Here is a 16,235-nt window from a genome sequence, read left to right on the forward strand (position 1 = left end):
TTGTATCTCGTTTTCCTTTCTCCGGATTTAATCTTTCCGGGCGTCTAAGTTTCCTCCAAACTTAGTGGCCCATCGCTGCGCTTTGATATAGGTCTTTTAGCGGTGGAAGGGACTGTCTTTGAGTGGAATTGGGGACGCGACTAGCTTTCTAGTTGATTGAAAAGGCCCAACCGTCACTTGGTCGGAACTGGTTGCGGCTGTAGTTTGCTAACACGCGATTCTCGCGGCTGTTTCTTTTGTTATCAGCGCGCCCCTCAACCTCTCCATCGACTACGGCCCGCGGACCCGCAAACTTTAATCTCCCCCCGCCCTCGCGCGTACTACCAAATAAAGGCGAATCTGCCTCCCACGCCCATTGTCTCGCCGGTAAAATTCAGCCACAGGGCGCAAAGTCTCGCAAACAATAGTACGCGGATCCCAATCTACCCCTGCCACTGACTCTCTCGTTATTCGTGGCTAACCCACCTTGACTTCCCCATCGCGCTGGAATCCGCGGTTCGTACATTTTACGCTCAAAGACCGTACACCTTCGAATTGAGATTTTTGCGGTTCCAAACGCCCCCTACCGTCTCTTATCGGAGACTCCGAGTTAATAAAGAGGTTAACTTCCCGGCGTTACGAACGTCTAGGCTTTTCACGGGCCTTTCGAGTTACGTTGGAAACAGCACTCCAAAATTTCCGTTTAAACTTTGCAGGGCTTTTACTTAATCTCTTTAATGTCTTTATGAATTTCGCGGGTTGCGGTGGTGAAGGGGGGGTAGCGAAATACAAAGGCCAATTTCTCGCTTATGGAATGCTAGAATCAGTAATTTTTGTAAAATGCGGGTCTGGTGGGAATGGGTTTGCAGAGGGGAGAAGCGACTTCCCGTCATCTCGCCGGCGGATGAAAGCGCCTCCAGCTTTTCAAGTAGCGAAATTTTCTGACATTCTTCGCTTTTCGGAAATGAAAACGAACTTTAAGGTTCTCTATGTTACCAGCTTTTCAAATTTTTGTTCGCTGTAATAGAAATGCCTTTTAATGCTTTTGGAAAATTTTCTATCTCTGTTGATTTTTGACTGTCTCCACCGCTATCTCCCAATCCCTTTCTATGGGCAAATTGAATTAGGGAAATATTTGGATGGAGTTGCGTATTAGCCTCCCCATTCTAGACTCCCCTCGGGAATATATCTTCGTTTTTAGCGGGATTTTCTGAAAATGATTGGCTGGATATTCAGTATGTAAAGGTGTATTTTGTTGGATTTGTCCAGGTTGAAATGCGGCTTTCATTTACGAAATCGTATTAAATTTTAGTTTTTTTATGGAAATTTTATATAGGAAAGGTAAAGATGAAAGTGTTTTCGAGTTGACCCTCGAGTTACAACTTCATTTTAAGGCTAAACTCGTTGAGTAGTTTTCAATTGGATAATGGAGTGGCCTGATATAAATATATCATTAATAAAACTTCCCTATATTAAGATTTCGGGATGGAGAATATTTCCAATATAAAAATTGATAATGGCCACTCAGATTTAGATCATGGATTATAAAAACCTATTTTTATGTGTTCGAAAACAAATTCCACGTAACTCTAGCGAAATACTCTCTAGTCTTTTTAAATTCTTAATGGCATTGGATTTTCGTGTCCGTACGCTAATGGTACTTTTTTCTTCATTTGATACTTAAGATGGAAGATCACTGTAGTAACTAGTCATATATACTTTTAGTTTAAGTAGAAAGCTACGATTTTCTATTAACACTCTTAATGATAGAAGCCTTTTTCGCTAGTGCTTAAAATAGAGCTGACAAATTTATAATTACAAATCTAATTAGTTATAACGCATTAAAGCAAACCTCAAGGTGGAAAAGGTGTGTTCATTAAAAATATGTTTTATCTCATAAAAATCAACTAAATATTTCCAAAATAATTTTAAACACTAGAGCAATGTTCGATCTATACGCAGAAATAAAGATTTTGTCTAAAAAGCCTTGTTTGCGGGATTGTAATAAAATATATCTCCATCACTCGTAAATTAGCGCAGTTTTGTACCCTACTAATCTTGAATCCCCCGCAATCAGAATGGTTTAACGAAGCCTTTGGGGTGATGGCGGCCACCTTGTCTAATTGCAGTCTGAAATAGACGTATACGTACTCCGTTTTTTTCGCAGACCCCTCCGGCGTTCTTGAGATCTCCGGTCCAGGCTAATCCCAGCGTGCCTCCCTCGAAATCCCGGTACGTGAACATGTAAGCCAGGCAGAAGGCGTCGTAGTCCTCCTCGGAGAACAGCTCCAGGAATTTCTCCACCCCGTAATTGCCGGGGAAGCGGTAGTTAGGGTCCCTCAGCGAGTCGGCCGTGTGCACTTTGATCCTCTTGATCAAAAAGGATATGTTGTCGGGCCGACCGTCTTGGTCGAAATCTAAAAACGAGACAACGAAGGCAAGAAATTAGACTCGTGTCGGTGAGGGCCTTTAAATAATGACTTTCGGCCCACGCTGTAGGTATAAATCGATTGAGGATTATACGTTTCAGAGAGAAAATAAATTAGATTATTGCCCTCTTCGATTCGCTTACGAGGTCCGAGCACGTATTGAGCGCGCGCTGGGAAATTAGATTTGGAAATTAGACGGACTTATTTACTTTTATCGCGTGCGGATTTCGAATTACAGGAAGTGAACGGATTTGATTGGGTTTCAATTAAAAATCGTTTGATTGGTTATGGCCAGATTGCCCGCTTGTTTATTTCCCTCGTGAATACGCGAGTTAATCGTAACGCGCCGATATCGCTATATCACGTAGGGAACACTACAGATGGCGTTAGTGGGCCGTATCCTGTAAATTAACTCCTCCCTGAGCTTTGGTGTACCGCGTGTCGAACACTTTTACAGGCGCAACAGTAGGTTAAAAATAGACGAAATTTCGATTTAATATTTTACATTGAATTGAAAATTTTCGTGATTAGGGATTGAATGACTGTATTTAAATATTATAAGGTTTATTTTTGTCAAATTATTTTTATAAAATTTGCAAAACGTCAGATTTAGAATTACTTTGATTTAGATTTTTTTAATTTAAATTTTTATTAGTAATATCCATAAATTAAGTAAAAAAAAGTAAAAGTTAATTTTTTAATCACTAAAACGTAACCACTGTAGAAGTTTTAGTATTTTTTTTAATAATTTGGTAATTGAATTTCATCTTTTTAAAAACTAATTTATTTCATTCTACAAGTCAATAAAATCAAAAACGCTATCGTGTATAAAAAGTATATACCAAATACCGTAGCGTTTTTCGATATTAAATTTCCTTGAACGTTAAATTTTCCAGATCAGATTATCTCATATAATCGCGCATTTCAAATCGTTTCTTTCCCAGTTTGCGAATTTTATACGATTCGCTCGAGCGAGTATATGGCGATCTATATCAAACTAAAATCAAAATGTCAGCTCGCGCGCAAACCGTGGATCTAAGCGTTTCTTTTTAAACAAATCGAGAGAATGCCCCCAGCGGCATTTATTCCTCGCCGAAATCCTTAAAGTTATACTCGACTGGAAGGTTCCCTCTGTTCCTCCAGAAAAGGGAATCAAAGCGAAATATAGTCAGAAATACCCTTTCTCTTCTTTAGCCAAAATCGAGGGAGCTTAGTTGGTAGTTGAAGGGTTTACTAGTAAACGCAAACTTTACTCGTTCCCTCGGCTTTCGTCTTCGATATTCGGTGAACCCGATCTGGACTTCAATTCCGTATCTCAGGGTAAGACCCCCCTGGATGTCAAGTTACGCGTTAGAGAAGCTAGACAAAAATCCGATTTTTTTTTGGTCCGTGTCTCTCTGTTGGGAGCCACATGGGCGGCCAAAGAAATGAAAGGATTTATAAAAGCAAGAATTCCATAAAATAGACGCGCTGGGAGGCAGGCGAAGGGAGGGCCAACCTTGGGTCATCTTTCTCGCTTTCTCGGCCAATTTTTTTGACTGTTTTTGGCCGTATTCCAAATCTCGGTCGAAATAGAAATGTTATTCTTGGGGAATCGCAACTAGGATAACAGTATTCGGCGCGGCTTCGGGTCGATACGTACCATTCTTCCGCGTTCTACGCGCTGGATGTTGTAGGGGGATATGTTGCGGCTACTCTGACTCATCCAAGGACTCTCGCTATAGGCCCGGCGCTTCGGATTTATGGATTGTATATATTTTTATTCTTGGTGCGTCTTTGCTTTTGTTTGTTGTTGGAGAAAAATATGATAAAAATGCTGTCAGATTTACTATATTCCCTGGATCACTTGGGATACGGAAAATTTTACTTTTAGGAAGATTCGAATTTATTCACGCAACGAAGTAAATTCGTGATATATATATACGATGTTTTTCCGTAGTTACAAGATTTCGTTTTGTTCATTTCGCGAAATAAATGAAAATAAGTCTAAAATAAATTTTACATATGCGTACAGAATTTTACCATATCTGTAGTTTCGTTAGGTCGTTACTGCTACTTCATGGATTTAAAATATTTTATTTTATTTATTTATTTATGTTTAGGGAGCATTCCTACATTGAGAGTATACATAATGGTCGTGTGCTTCAATCGGGTCAGGAGACGTCTGTCTTTGGGAACCAATGAGATATCAACATTGTCACTATCACTAATACAATCTTGGAATACTTAAAATACGGACTTTATCCAGAAACCTCGATTAGAAAATGTTTTCTAACTTAAAATTATGAATTTTTGTTTTCTGGTAGTGGCGCTAATTTCGAAATAAATGAATTTGAATCATCGTTTCTCTAGGTAAAACAGTCTATCGAAGTTAGGCGGAGTAGCAGAGGCGTAGCTAGCATGGGTGACAGCCAGGGTGGATATCATAGCATGGGGTGACACCCGGGGCTTTAAATGTCGCTTGATGACTTAGGCCTAAGGTGGTGCCTTGAGTATTAACCTAGCTGATTATTATTTATATATTATTTTTATCATGGTGTGCTACTTACTATAGTATCTAGTTTGTGTAAGGTTTTATATTTTTCACGGTCGGGTGTCACCCCGAAATCACACCCAAACGGGTGGCACCCGGGCCGCGCACCGCGTCCCCCACCCCCTGGCTACGCCACTGCGGAGTAGCCAACTAATAGGTCACTGAATCAGATGGTGTTTACTTTGGAATTAAGCCCGAGGTTTTCGGCGCATCGTTTGCTTCTTGGCCATTCAGACTACGACGTCTAATCTTTGTTTAACGAACCTTTATTGACTCGTTTTTCCCCCTTCTTTCCAATTATTTTTACTCCTTTGAAGTTAAATATTGATGATTGTTATCGACTGAAGTAAAATAGAGAAGCGAAGGCGTGCCCCAAAGCCTTTGACCCTCGATCGCAGCAGCGCCCCCTATCGCCGCCCACGTTAGATATCGACACTGCGAAAATATAGTCCGAATCAGAGAAAGGTAGTTTTCCGTTTCCGCGTAAACGAAGCGTGTAAGCGAGTATCTAGGCCTTCCATCGACGCGGACTGCACCCGTTCGTTAGCTTCAGCGGCGCCATAGGCTCCTGACCCGTCAGCCGGTCACCGTGAAAAAGGAGGAGTTGAATCTACACAGCGCCAAAAGGGAGGGGGGTTATATTTACCTTGTTCCAAAGCGAAAAGCGGCTTTAGGGCAGCTTCAATTAGGGAATGATTCCCCAGCCAGGCATTCCTTTCATTTTGTCTTCTTCTCCCCATTACTCCCCCCCTCTCTGCTCCGAATGGATGAAAAATATATTTACACTCGTTTTTGCCGGCTTATTCCCAGAGGGCAACTACCCCCCCCCCCCCCCAAAAGGTCGCTCTTTGCTGATTTTATTTTCGTTACGTATACCTGACGGAATTCAAATATATTAAAAAAAAGAAACGTATATGTATCCCGATAGATGGCGTGGAAGTAATTTTTTGTTTTCACTTTTTTTTTCTGTTCGTCATAGAGGGCCTTCTAAATAAAATATCGAGAACGTATCAGACATAGAGATATGAAATAGTATAGATCCATAATTCTACGAGGGACTGATACGGAAGCGACAACTAGCAGACAACGCGTATTTTCTGGATGCGACATCTATCCACAAAAAGCAAAACCAAATATAGCAAGTGACTTCAACTCCATTTTTTCCAAGTGTTTTTCTACCGATATAGCAATTGCGTTTCCATCTGGGCAGCTGGGCTCTAAAATTTTAAAGTCGAAAACGTCTACTCATTTATGGGAAATTAATTAGTTAACCTTTTCATTATGAATGTATCAATAGGTTTTTTTTAATTTAAGAAACATTTAGAAAAGGCTTCATGGGCTTGATACTTTGCAGTATTAATGAATAATTTCTTGATTAAAGTTATACGATAATGTTCAATGCTAGCTTCGGCATCAAGCATATGTGCATCAAGGTCACTTCCTTGATTAACGACGCACCCCTCAAAAGATTAAATCCGATTTAATCGTGATTATTTTGATTAAATTCAATTTAATCACGATTAAGTTGATTAAATCACGTTGAATCTTGATTAGAATGTTTAAATCTGATTTAATCATGATTAAAATGTTTAAATCTGATTTAATCATGATTAAATGATTAAATCTGATTAAAATGATTGAATCTGTTTAAAATGATTAAATCCTGATTAAAATGATTAAATCTGTTTAAAATGATTAAATCCTGATTAAAAAAATTATATCGTGATTAGTATGATTAAATCGTACTTTAGTTTTGATTTAAATGATAAATTCTCTATTAGACCGATTATATTGATTAAATCGTGATTAAAATGATTAAATCTAATTAAAATGGTTAAATCTAATTAAAATGATTAAATCCTGATTAAAAAGATTAGATCATGATTAGAATGATTAAATATCGTTTAAATGATTAAATCCTGATTAAAAATATTAGATCATGATTAGAATGATTAAATCTCGTTTAAATCGTGATTAGATTTTCTAATCGTGATTAGATTTTCTAATCGTGATTAGATTTTCTAATCTTGATTAGATTTTCTAATCTTGATTAGATTTTTTAATCTTGATTACCCTGATTTAATCACGATTACCCTGATTTAATCACGATTACCCTGATTTAATCACGATTACCCTGATTTAATCACGATTACCCTGATTTAATCACGATTACCCTGATTTAATCACGATTACCCTGATTTAATCACGATTACCCTGATTTAATCACGATTACCCTGATTTAATCACGATTACCCTGATTTAATCATTTTACTATGATTAAGACGCACACAAAATGGAAGTGACCTGCCCCTCGGGAAAAATATCCATTCCAGCTATCTAGCGTCGTTAAATTCGATTGATCACTCGAGCTACCAAAGTCGGTTGTTCCGTATTCATTGAGAAACCATTTGCTAGTAAAGCAAAAATACGCGTTTTTCGGTTGTTTGATATCAGCGTCCTCAACATCGTTTACTAAATTATTATTTCTACAGTAACATTTCTGCATGAAACGTGCAAATACAATGGTGAAATTCCAATCCTTCAGAACGTGGAATGTTTCATCGCTTTCCCCATTGCGGTCTAGACCCCTCAAAGACTAGATAATATTCCACTTCATAATAATTACACCATTCCACTTCATAATAATTGATGCTATTGCATGCGATAGAGACCTCCAGTAGCGGAATTTGGAATCACCGAGTGAGAGGTACAGTCGTGGTAAAAAAAATCTTTTCCCATAGCGTTACGCGATTTTCGAGGCGTCTTAAAATGGTCCTTAACCTAATTAAATATAGTTAATAAATAATAAATATTAGCGAAACGGCTTCAGAAAGGCTCGAAACATAATCTATTAGCGCTTTGAGATACACTGGAACCTAGGAGCAACAAACACAACACCCCACACAAGGAGAACGCAACCCGTCAAAAGTCGTGGATTTTCTTGAGTACGTTTTTCATTGGCTAGACGCTTTAGCGCCTGCTGCCGTCGGAAGGGGAAAATTCGGAAATTGTCTTCCCCCCGCCCGTAAAACGTTCAGCGTAAAGGCTCGTGACGCTCGTCCAATGAAATTCGTACACAACCCTTCGTTAGCGTGTTTAAAGGTTAGCTGCGTTCTCCTTGTGTTTGTTGCTCCTAGCTGGAACTTTATTTTCTAAGTAAAAAAGGGGGCAAATATGACATAGTTTTTTAAACCTCGGTGAGTCGGCGAATATATTTTTCATACTCGTAAATATGATCCGTGATCAAAATTTGAAGATAATGTGACACCAGTTTACTCGCAGTAATTTCTTTACGTAAAATAATAAATGGTTATTTCAATACCTGACCAATTTTTTGGTATTTTATAAAAAACTTCTGTAGGAATTGCGGTCTTTATAAGGCACCGTTTGCCATTTCTAACTTGTTTGCCACTTTCTTTAAAATGACCACCATCGAGTACCCGACGATTTTTGAGGTAAGATACTCGAACTCGAATAAGAAAATTTTAAATACTCGTCGATTATCGAGTTTCAGAAATTTTTCTTAATCGAATAAGCCACATCTGTAAAACTCGCCGAATTGTTTTTCCCGCCGACAATATTCGGTAATCGAAAACTCGTTGGGTACTCGACAATAATCTCTTTGTCGCCCGGGTAAACTCGGGATTTTCTTTGCCGTGAGTACCGAGTAATGTTCTTTAGTTTAACGTTTTAATAATTATTTTTTATCTTTTTTAATTGTTAGTTGTTACCTAACATCCATTTAAGTCGTAACTAGTAATCTATTTAAACATTTTCTTAATTACTCGACTACCCGAATAGAACTCGTCGATTAATCAAGTACCCGAATGATTTTTCTAATTACTCGACTACTCTGACTACTTTACTATTCGAACAAGGAAAATTTGGAATTAATCGAATACTCGACAACCCGACTCGATCAAAATATTACCCGACTCGACTACCAGATGAAAAATTTATTACTACTCGAAACCCGACTCGATCAAATTATTACCCGACTCGACTACCAGATGAAAAATTTATTAATACTAGAAACCCGACTCGATCAAAATATTACCCGACTCGACTACCCGATGAAAAATTAATTACTCGAAACCCGACACGATCAAAATATTACCCGACTCGTCTACCAGATGAAAAATTTATTAATACTAGAAACCCGACACGATCAAAATATTAACCGACTCGTCTACCAGATGAAAAATTTGTTACTACTAGAAACCCGACTCGATTAAAATATTACCCGACTCGACTACCAGATGAAAAATTTATTACTACTCGAAACCCGACTCTATCAAAATATTACCCGACTCGACTACCTGATGAAAAATTAATTACTCGAAACCCGACTTTATCAAAATATTACCCGACTCATCTACCAGATGAAAAATTTGTTACTACTAGAAACCCGACTCGATTAAAATATTACCCGACTCGACTACCAGATGAAAAATTTATTACTACTCGAAACCCGACTCTATCAAAATATTACCCGACTCGACTACCTGATGAAAAATTAATTACTCGAAACCCGACTTTATCAAAATATTACCCGACTCATCTACCAGATGAAAAATTTGTTACTACTAGAAACCCGACTCGATTAAAATATTACCCGACTCGACTACCAGATGAAAAATTTATTACTACTCGAAACCCGACTCTATCAAAATATTACCCGACTCGACTACCTGATGAAAAATTAATTACTCGAAACCCGACTTTATCAAAATATTACCCGACTCATCTACCAGATGAAAAATTTGTTACTACTAGAAACCCGACTCGATTAAAATATTACCCGACTCGACTACCAGATGAAAAATTTATTACTACTCGAAACCCGACTCTATCAAAATATTACCCGACTCGACTACCTGATGAAAAATTAATTACTCGAAACCCGACTTTATCAAAATATTACCCGACTCATCTACCAGATGAAAAATTTGTTACTACTAGAAACCCGACTCGATTAAAATATTACCCGACTCGACTACCAGATGAAAAATTTATTACTACTCGAAACCCGACTCTATCAAAATATTACCCGACTCGACTACCTGATGAAAAATTAATTACTCGAAACCCGACTTTATCAAAATATTACCCGACTCATCTACCAGATGAAAAATTTGTTACTACTAGAAACCCGACTCGATTAAAATATTACCCGACTCGACTACCAAATGAAAAATTTATTACTACTCGAAAAACCGTCGATTGCGTAAAAACTTTACTCGCCCAGTTATAGTTAGGATACGTTAAAATTGAAAAAGCCTTTCAAAAAGTGAAGTGTCGGAGAGAATGAATGAAAGCCGTGGTCGCGGATTAAGATGGAGGAACGGAAAAAGAGGAGCTTTCATCCTCGAAATCTCCCCTGGCTTTTAAAAATGAACTGATAGATGCCAATGGCGCACTTTCTTCTAAGTAAGTCCCCTCCTTCCCGCACACGACGCCATAACTGGGAATACAAAACTGTTACGATATAAAAATACGTCCGAATATATAGAGAGAGTAAAGGAAGCTTTGGAGGGGAATTCAAAGAGGGACTCAGTTTGGAGCGCTCTCCCGGGAGTGTCTGCAGGAAGACGCTACCGTGTTACGGCGTACGGAAGGGAAGCCGGGGTGCGGGTGAAGTCTTTTTAAGGGAAATATCTTACGATCTGGCTCGCCTTGTAACTTAACTGTCGTCCGCTACAACGACAAGTTTTTCTCCCCCCCCCCCAGACGGAACCCCGCCTCATCTATCAGTCTTTAGAGATTGCGCGTCTGTGACTAAGAGAGCCCCCGATGCCCCCTTCCCCCTTCCAAGAGGAGTTGGAACACCTCCCGAATAAGATGACGAATGATACGTTTCTTCGACGCAACCCCCCCATCTATCGGATGAAAATTGATTCCGCGGGAGCTGGTTCAGACTCCTCAACTTTGTTCGGCGGAGGAGGGACTCAAATAGCTATTACAAGCGATAGAGCATTTCCCACACCACTCGCGCTGAACTTTCTCTTCTCAACTGATGTCTCTGCGCGGAGATATAACTCCGGAAACTGCTCCGCTAGACTAGCTCCAATAACGGAACAATAAGCCAACGGCCGTCAACGGCGCTCTGCCCCGAGAATAGATCAAAATGAAGGAGTATATTGGGGATACTCTCTCGAAACGCTTCCTCTAAATGCATTATTTAAACACCCGGGCTTATCGTATATCCAGACTAGGAACTCGTAAAGCTGGCCAGGAACCGTTTCTTGGCCCATATATATACTTCTCCTTCAATGAAAGCCCATTCACACGAACGACTTTGTTGTACGACTCAGTTTTCGGAAACCAAATTGAAAAGTTGCCCTAATAGTTGATTTTATAAAATGTCTTTACGCTTGCCCAACTTATTGAAATGTTGCCCTGGAATAGTTCAGCCAATGCCTAAGAATGAGTTCATAAGCTCTTTAGTGGGAGAGAAAACGGATCCACAGCTGAAGCGGGGAGGCAACATTTCAACAAGATGGCCAAGGTTATTTTATAAAAAGAACTATTTAAATTTTAGATGAAAATTACTTAGATTTCTTACCGAATTATTTCTACTACTACAAAATATGTTAATTAAAAGTGTGTAATATCAGAAGAATATTACATATCTCTTAGAAATAACTATCCATATCTATATTCTGATAATGTTATTCGATGGCCGTTTTCTCTTGGCAGCCATTTTGTTTCTATTTAATGTAAAGAACTGACTGGGGACTTTTTGAAAAGAATACCTTCACGAAAATAATATGCAGTGAAAAATAATATGCAAGCACCATTTGGGCGTGAGCAAAGCTGGAAATAGAAAAACCACTCCAAAATGACATCACAAAAAAAAATTATAAATTATATCGTGTCTACGTTTGTTCGATCACACTCAGAAACCAAATCTAGTTCCATTTTGCAAATCGGATTCGAACATATAAAGTTATTGAAGAAATAACGAATAATATAAAACCCTAATTACATTGCTCTTGTTTCACTTAAAAAAATAAATAAGGGTTAATTTTCATGTGTTTTATCGTCACTATTTTTCGACCCACTGGTTAAAGGGGTTTTCCCCCGAGTTCTTCGGTTTCCCGTTCCGTAAAAATTGGTCGAGGTTAACGGTAATAGTTAGTTTAGGGAGCTGTTGGCTCGCGTGGCATGAAGGGCTTGCCACCACCCTCCTATACGCATTGTAACCCGGCCACCTGGATAAATGGCTTTAAAAGTCGCTTGATGACTTAGGCCTGGGGTATTAGCTTAGCTAATTATTATTATTATTATTATTAAGTATGGGTATTAGCCTAGTTGAATATTATTATTAAATTATTATTATACATCGAGAAAATAGACAGGTTAAGTAACCCATCGAAAACGTGAACGGAGAACTTGTATTGTGTGCAATAAAGCAATGTCTACACTTAGCTATACGTTTTCTAGCGCTAGATTAACGTGTCTTTTATAATTTATAGATAAGTAGTATCCCTACACTGTTAAGGTTTATATTTTCCATTGATAGACGGGAAATCGGAATTTGCGTCTAGCCTACTGCTCTTGTAATAAATATATTATACACTTCTCGTAATATTAATATTTTAATTTAGATTCGTTTAATTTAAACGAATTATTATGAAAATAGTAGAATAAAGTGTATGAGGGAATTGCTTCTCCATTCGCTCGGCAAAAGTTGGGAAGAATAGTGGTCTCGTGTGAATAAGCCTTAGCCGGCGAAGGGGAGAATTAGACATGTGAGAGGTTGTTGGGAGAAATAGCGTGGCTTTCCTTATTTAATATTTGATTCCTCCAACAGCGTGATATTATTGGCGAGTTGTACATTACGGGCGCGAGAAAGCGCCTCTTGTTGAGCTTTAAATCATGCAGGAAGATGAGGTTTGTAGGGCTGTATATCTATATACAATACGTCTCGTGTTTTGAGCACACACTGACTCTCGCCAGTACTCCTGTTGTGGCGCTAATGGATGGTTAGAGTGCCTCCGTCTCGTAAGGTTCACTCTGACAACCTTTCCTCTCTTACGGAATACAACTATAGGTTTGAAGGGGCCAGAATTTTAAATATATCGGGGAAGGGTCCTACGATTGTATATACCGTCATAAATCTAGTTATTAAAATACGAAAATGTAACGTGGGATAATGCAGCTGTTGGTACCAAAACTTAGCTGGCCAAATCGGCTTAGCGAATTCTGTTTAATTTAAATTTGTTTGTAAAAATTTCTAGGATTTTATAATCCCTAAATTTTATCAATATTTTAGATTAAGATTTTTATGTTTGCGCATCGTTAGAAATGTAAAATATGTAAATAAGGTGCGGGCGAATCAAAAGTGAGCCAGACTTTCAATTGAGTTTTATTTATTTGTTTTCATTGTTTCTGGGTAAAATTTAAACGTAACTGATAAAATATTTAAAGCGTAATAAGACTGGTTTATTTTTATATATTTATCTTAATTAAACTGACTGCCATATCTTTCCCCGCACGAATTTAGTTTCATATTTGCACGATAGATAGCGCCATGGTAAATGGTCGATTTTTAAATAAAGGTGTTGCCTTGGGTATTAGCCTAGCTGATTATGGTGATGATTATTATTCTCTACCATCTTGGGTCGAGATTGGTCGTGATTCAAGTGGCATACTAGAAGAGCCCTGGAATTTTTCATCTTTGCTTTTATGAGCCATTTTTGTCTACTATCTGCAGACCCGTTAACGTAAATAGTAATTCCAATAACATATTTTCCAGTATGAATAATACCAATTTCATATTTTCGAGTATGAATAATACCAATTTCATATTTTCGAGTATGAATAATACCAATTTCATATTTTCGAGTATGAATAATACCAATTTCATATTTTCGAGTATGAATAATACCAATTTCATATTTTCGAGTATGAATAATACCATATGTAACATAATTACTCATAAGTATGCCTCTGTATAACATTTCCATTGAAAAAAATTCAATGAGACCTTGTTTCACGCGGAACATACATTAAGCGGACCCAAAACTGCAAAAATGCTTATAATCCTTGCGCTATTGAAAAGGTTACCATGGAAATGAAATCACGTGATCGCGAGGCACGAGCTAAACTTAACATGGGCAAAGCCAGAAACGCGCGAGGAATTCTCACTAACTTCCGTTTCCCATCAGTAAAGTTGATGACGCGTATTTCGTCACGGAATTGTAAGTGACGTAGTTTACGTGATATCCCGTGAACAAGGTTTCATTAACGAAAATGCTTTTATGGCATACTTAGAGTGATTATGTTACATATGATAATACCAATTTCATATTTTAGAGTATTAATAATACCAATTTCAAATTTTCGAGTATGAATAATACCAATTTCATATTTTCGAGTGTGAATAATACCAATTTCATATTTTCGAGTATGAATAATACCAATTTCATATTTTCGAGTACTGCCAGTGTCTTTTATCGAAAGCGCAATGAGGTCAGGATAAAGCTCTTACACCGATTTGGCTCGTCTGTGGCGAAAAATATGCGGCACCTGCGCCGCACTCCGATTTTACAAAAATCGTCGGCGGCGTTGAATTTTTTAGGCAGCGGTGGTGCGAAGGGGAAAAAGTTTCTCCCCCCTTTTGAAAATTAATTCGAAAATGTTTTTGAGATAAAAAGAAATTAAGTAACGTAGAAAATCTCAAAAAAATTCGACGGTGGGATCAAAATTTATTGGCACCGGAAAGTAAATGACTCGGCGGTGGCCAGAGAAAATATCGGCGGCGTTAGGCTCTACTTACACCCACTTTATCAACTTGGCTCCCATAAGGCTCGTAATTATTTTTTTGCTACAACAATTACACGCGGATATACCACGCGCTGGATGCTTCAAGATACCGATCCTTCCGAGGCCGTAATTCAACCGAAACTCGACTTCAGTTTCGACAGAATTTGTATAGGAGGGTCACCACTTCCCGTTTCGTTAATTATAAGGTAACCGGATCCTTCACCGAAACTTTCGCCGCTTTTAAGAAGATGCTGAAACCCATTTAATAATAAAAAGCGTGGAGCTCCCTTATTTACCCAACCAATTAAGAAAAAATTGGCTACCGAAGAGGAAGAGATAGTGTGCAAAATAAAAAAAGCTTTCGTCAGAAGAGAGTTCCCCTTCGAGGTGGTTCCTATATCCCAAATTAATTCCTTTCTTTCTCTCTTCGGTTTTTGCGCGGCTCAGCTGCTAGATTTATTTTAACAGGAGGGCGAATATTTGCAGAATGGTCTAGCTCTATTAAAAGTGGGTGGCGATGATTTGGCGTTTTATGTAGCCTGCCACCCGTCCTTTCTCTTATACGCCACCCCTAAGCCTCCTCTATCTTCACCGCCTCCTCCCGACCACCCTTACCCCGCTGGGGGCACCTTTTGTCTCCACCTTTTTGGACCAAAAAAATAAGCCTTCCCGCCTAAAATAAAACCTTCATTGATTTTTTGCTCGTTCCGCGCTTTCAGAAAGGTTTTCGGGCGCCTATAGTAGGGTTCGAATTGAGATAAGTAACGCTACGGACTGTACAGTTTATCGACGAAAAGGTGTGATATTAAACCAAGCTTCGACTATACGTATCTGGAAATGAAAGCCACTGTTTCTCGTCACCGTAAAGGTGCCGTTTTTTTTCCCCTTCGCACTCCATCCCTGACAAAATGCGAGCGTTTTTCGAGGGGAGCTGTTCCGAACAAAAGCTGTGGCTCAGGAAATTAAAAATTCTGCCGCCGTAAGCGAAGACGCGCTCGTGGAGAGAGAGGGGGAAAAAATCCCAAAAAAAGAAAAATTCCCGTAACACGACATGGACGATGTAATAAGAGGCTTCGAGAGTAAAAAGGGCCGTTCTCGCCTAATTATGCGTTTCTCTACAATAGGCTTAGCCTTATAGCTACGCTTATAAGCCTTCGCGTATGGTTTAACGCTAAAGACTTTACCACATTAGTTGCTTTTGGTCGTACTGACTCTTTTACCGCTAAGTTGCTAAACCATCGCGTAGAATTAAAACGAAAAACGTCCCTGGGCCTTGTATTTAGTTAGAAAGTATTTTTTAACCATTTTTTATACTATAATTTACGTGTTTTTCTGTTATGAAAACCCCGCCTTTATAATAATAAACTTAAAATTGGAGGTATTTCAAAGTATAATTAGTTTGAAAAACATGATTTGAGAAAAATAGGTTAAACCCCTGTAAAGGTGTTCCACACGCGTTACACCGATGTTCATGATGAAGTTAATTTACACGATTTAAACTACTAACGCCATTTATACGGAGC

General features: G+C 38.5%; 1 protein-coding gene across 2 annotated transcripts in view; it reads right to left on the reverse strand.

Moving 5' to 3' along the window:
* LOC149922373 (disintegrin and metalloproteinase domain-containing protein 10-like) overlaps positions 1 to 16,235 on the reverse strand; it is a 165,130-nt gene that overhangs the window by 26,056 nt on the left and 122,839 nt on the right. For both annotated transcript variants that reach the window (XM_090163202.1, XM_090163201.1), the window contains exon 5: positions 2,131 to 2,396. In XM_090163202.1, coding sequence (XP_090019328.1) covers positions 2,131 to 2,396 — 266 coding nt within the window. The remainder of the gene's footprint in view (positions 1 to 2,130; positions 2,397 to 16,235) is intronic.

The sequence above is a fragment of the Leiobunum rupestre genome, chromosome 11 (genome assembly GCF_980474605.1).
Source record: "Leiobunum rupestre chromosome 11, qqLeiRupe1.1.hap1, whole genome shotgun sequence".
In the NCBI taxonomy this organism is placed as follows: Eukaryota; Metazoa; Arthropoda; class Arachnida; order Opiliones; family Sclerosomatidae; genus Leiobunum; species Leiobunum rupestre.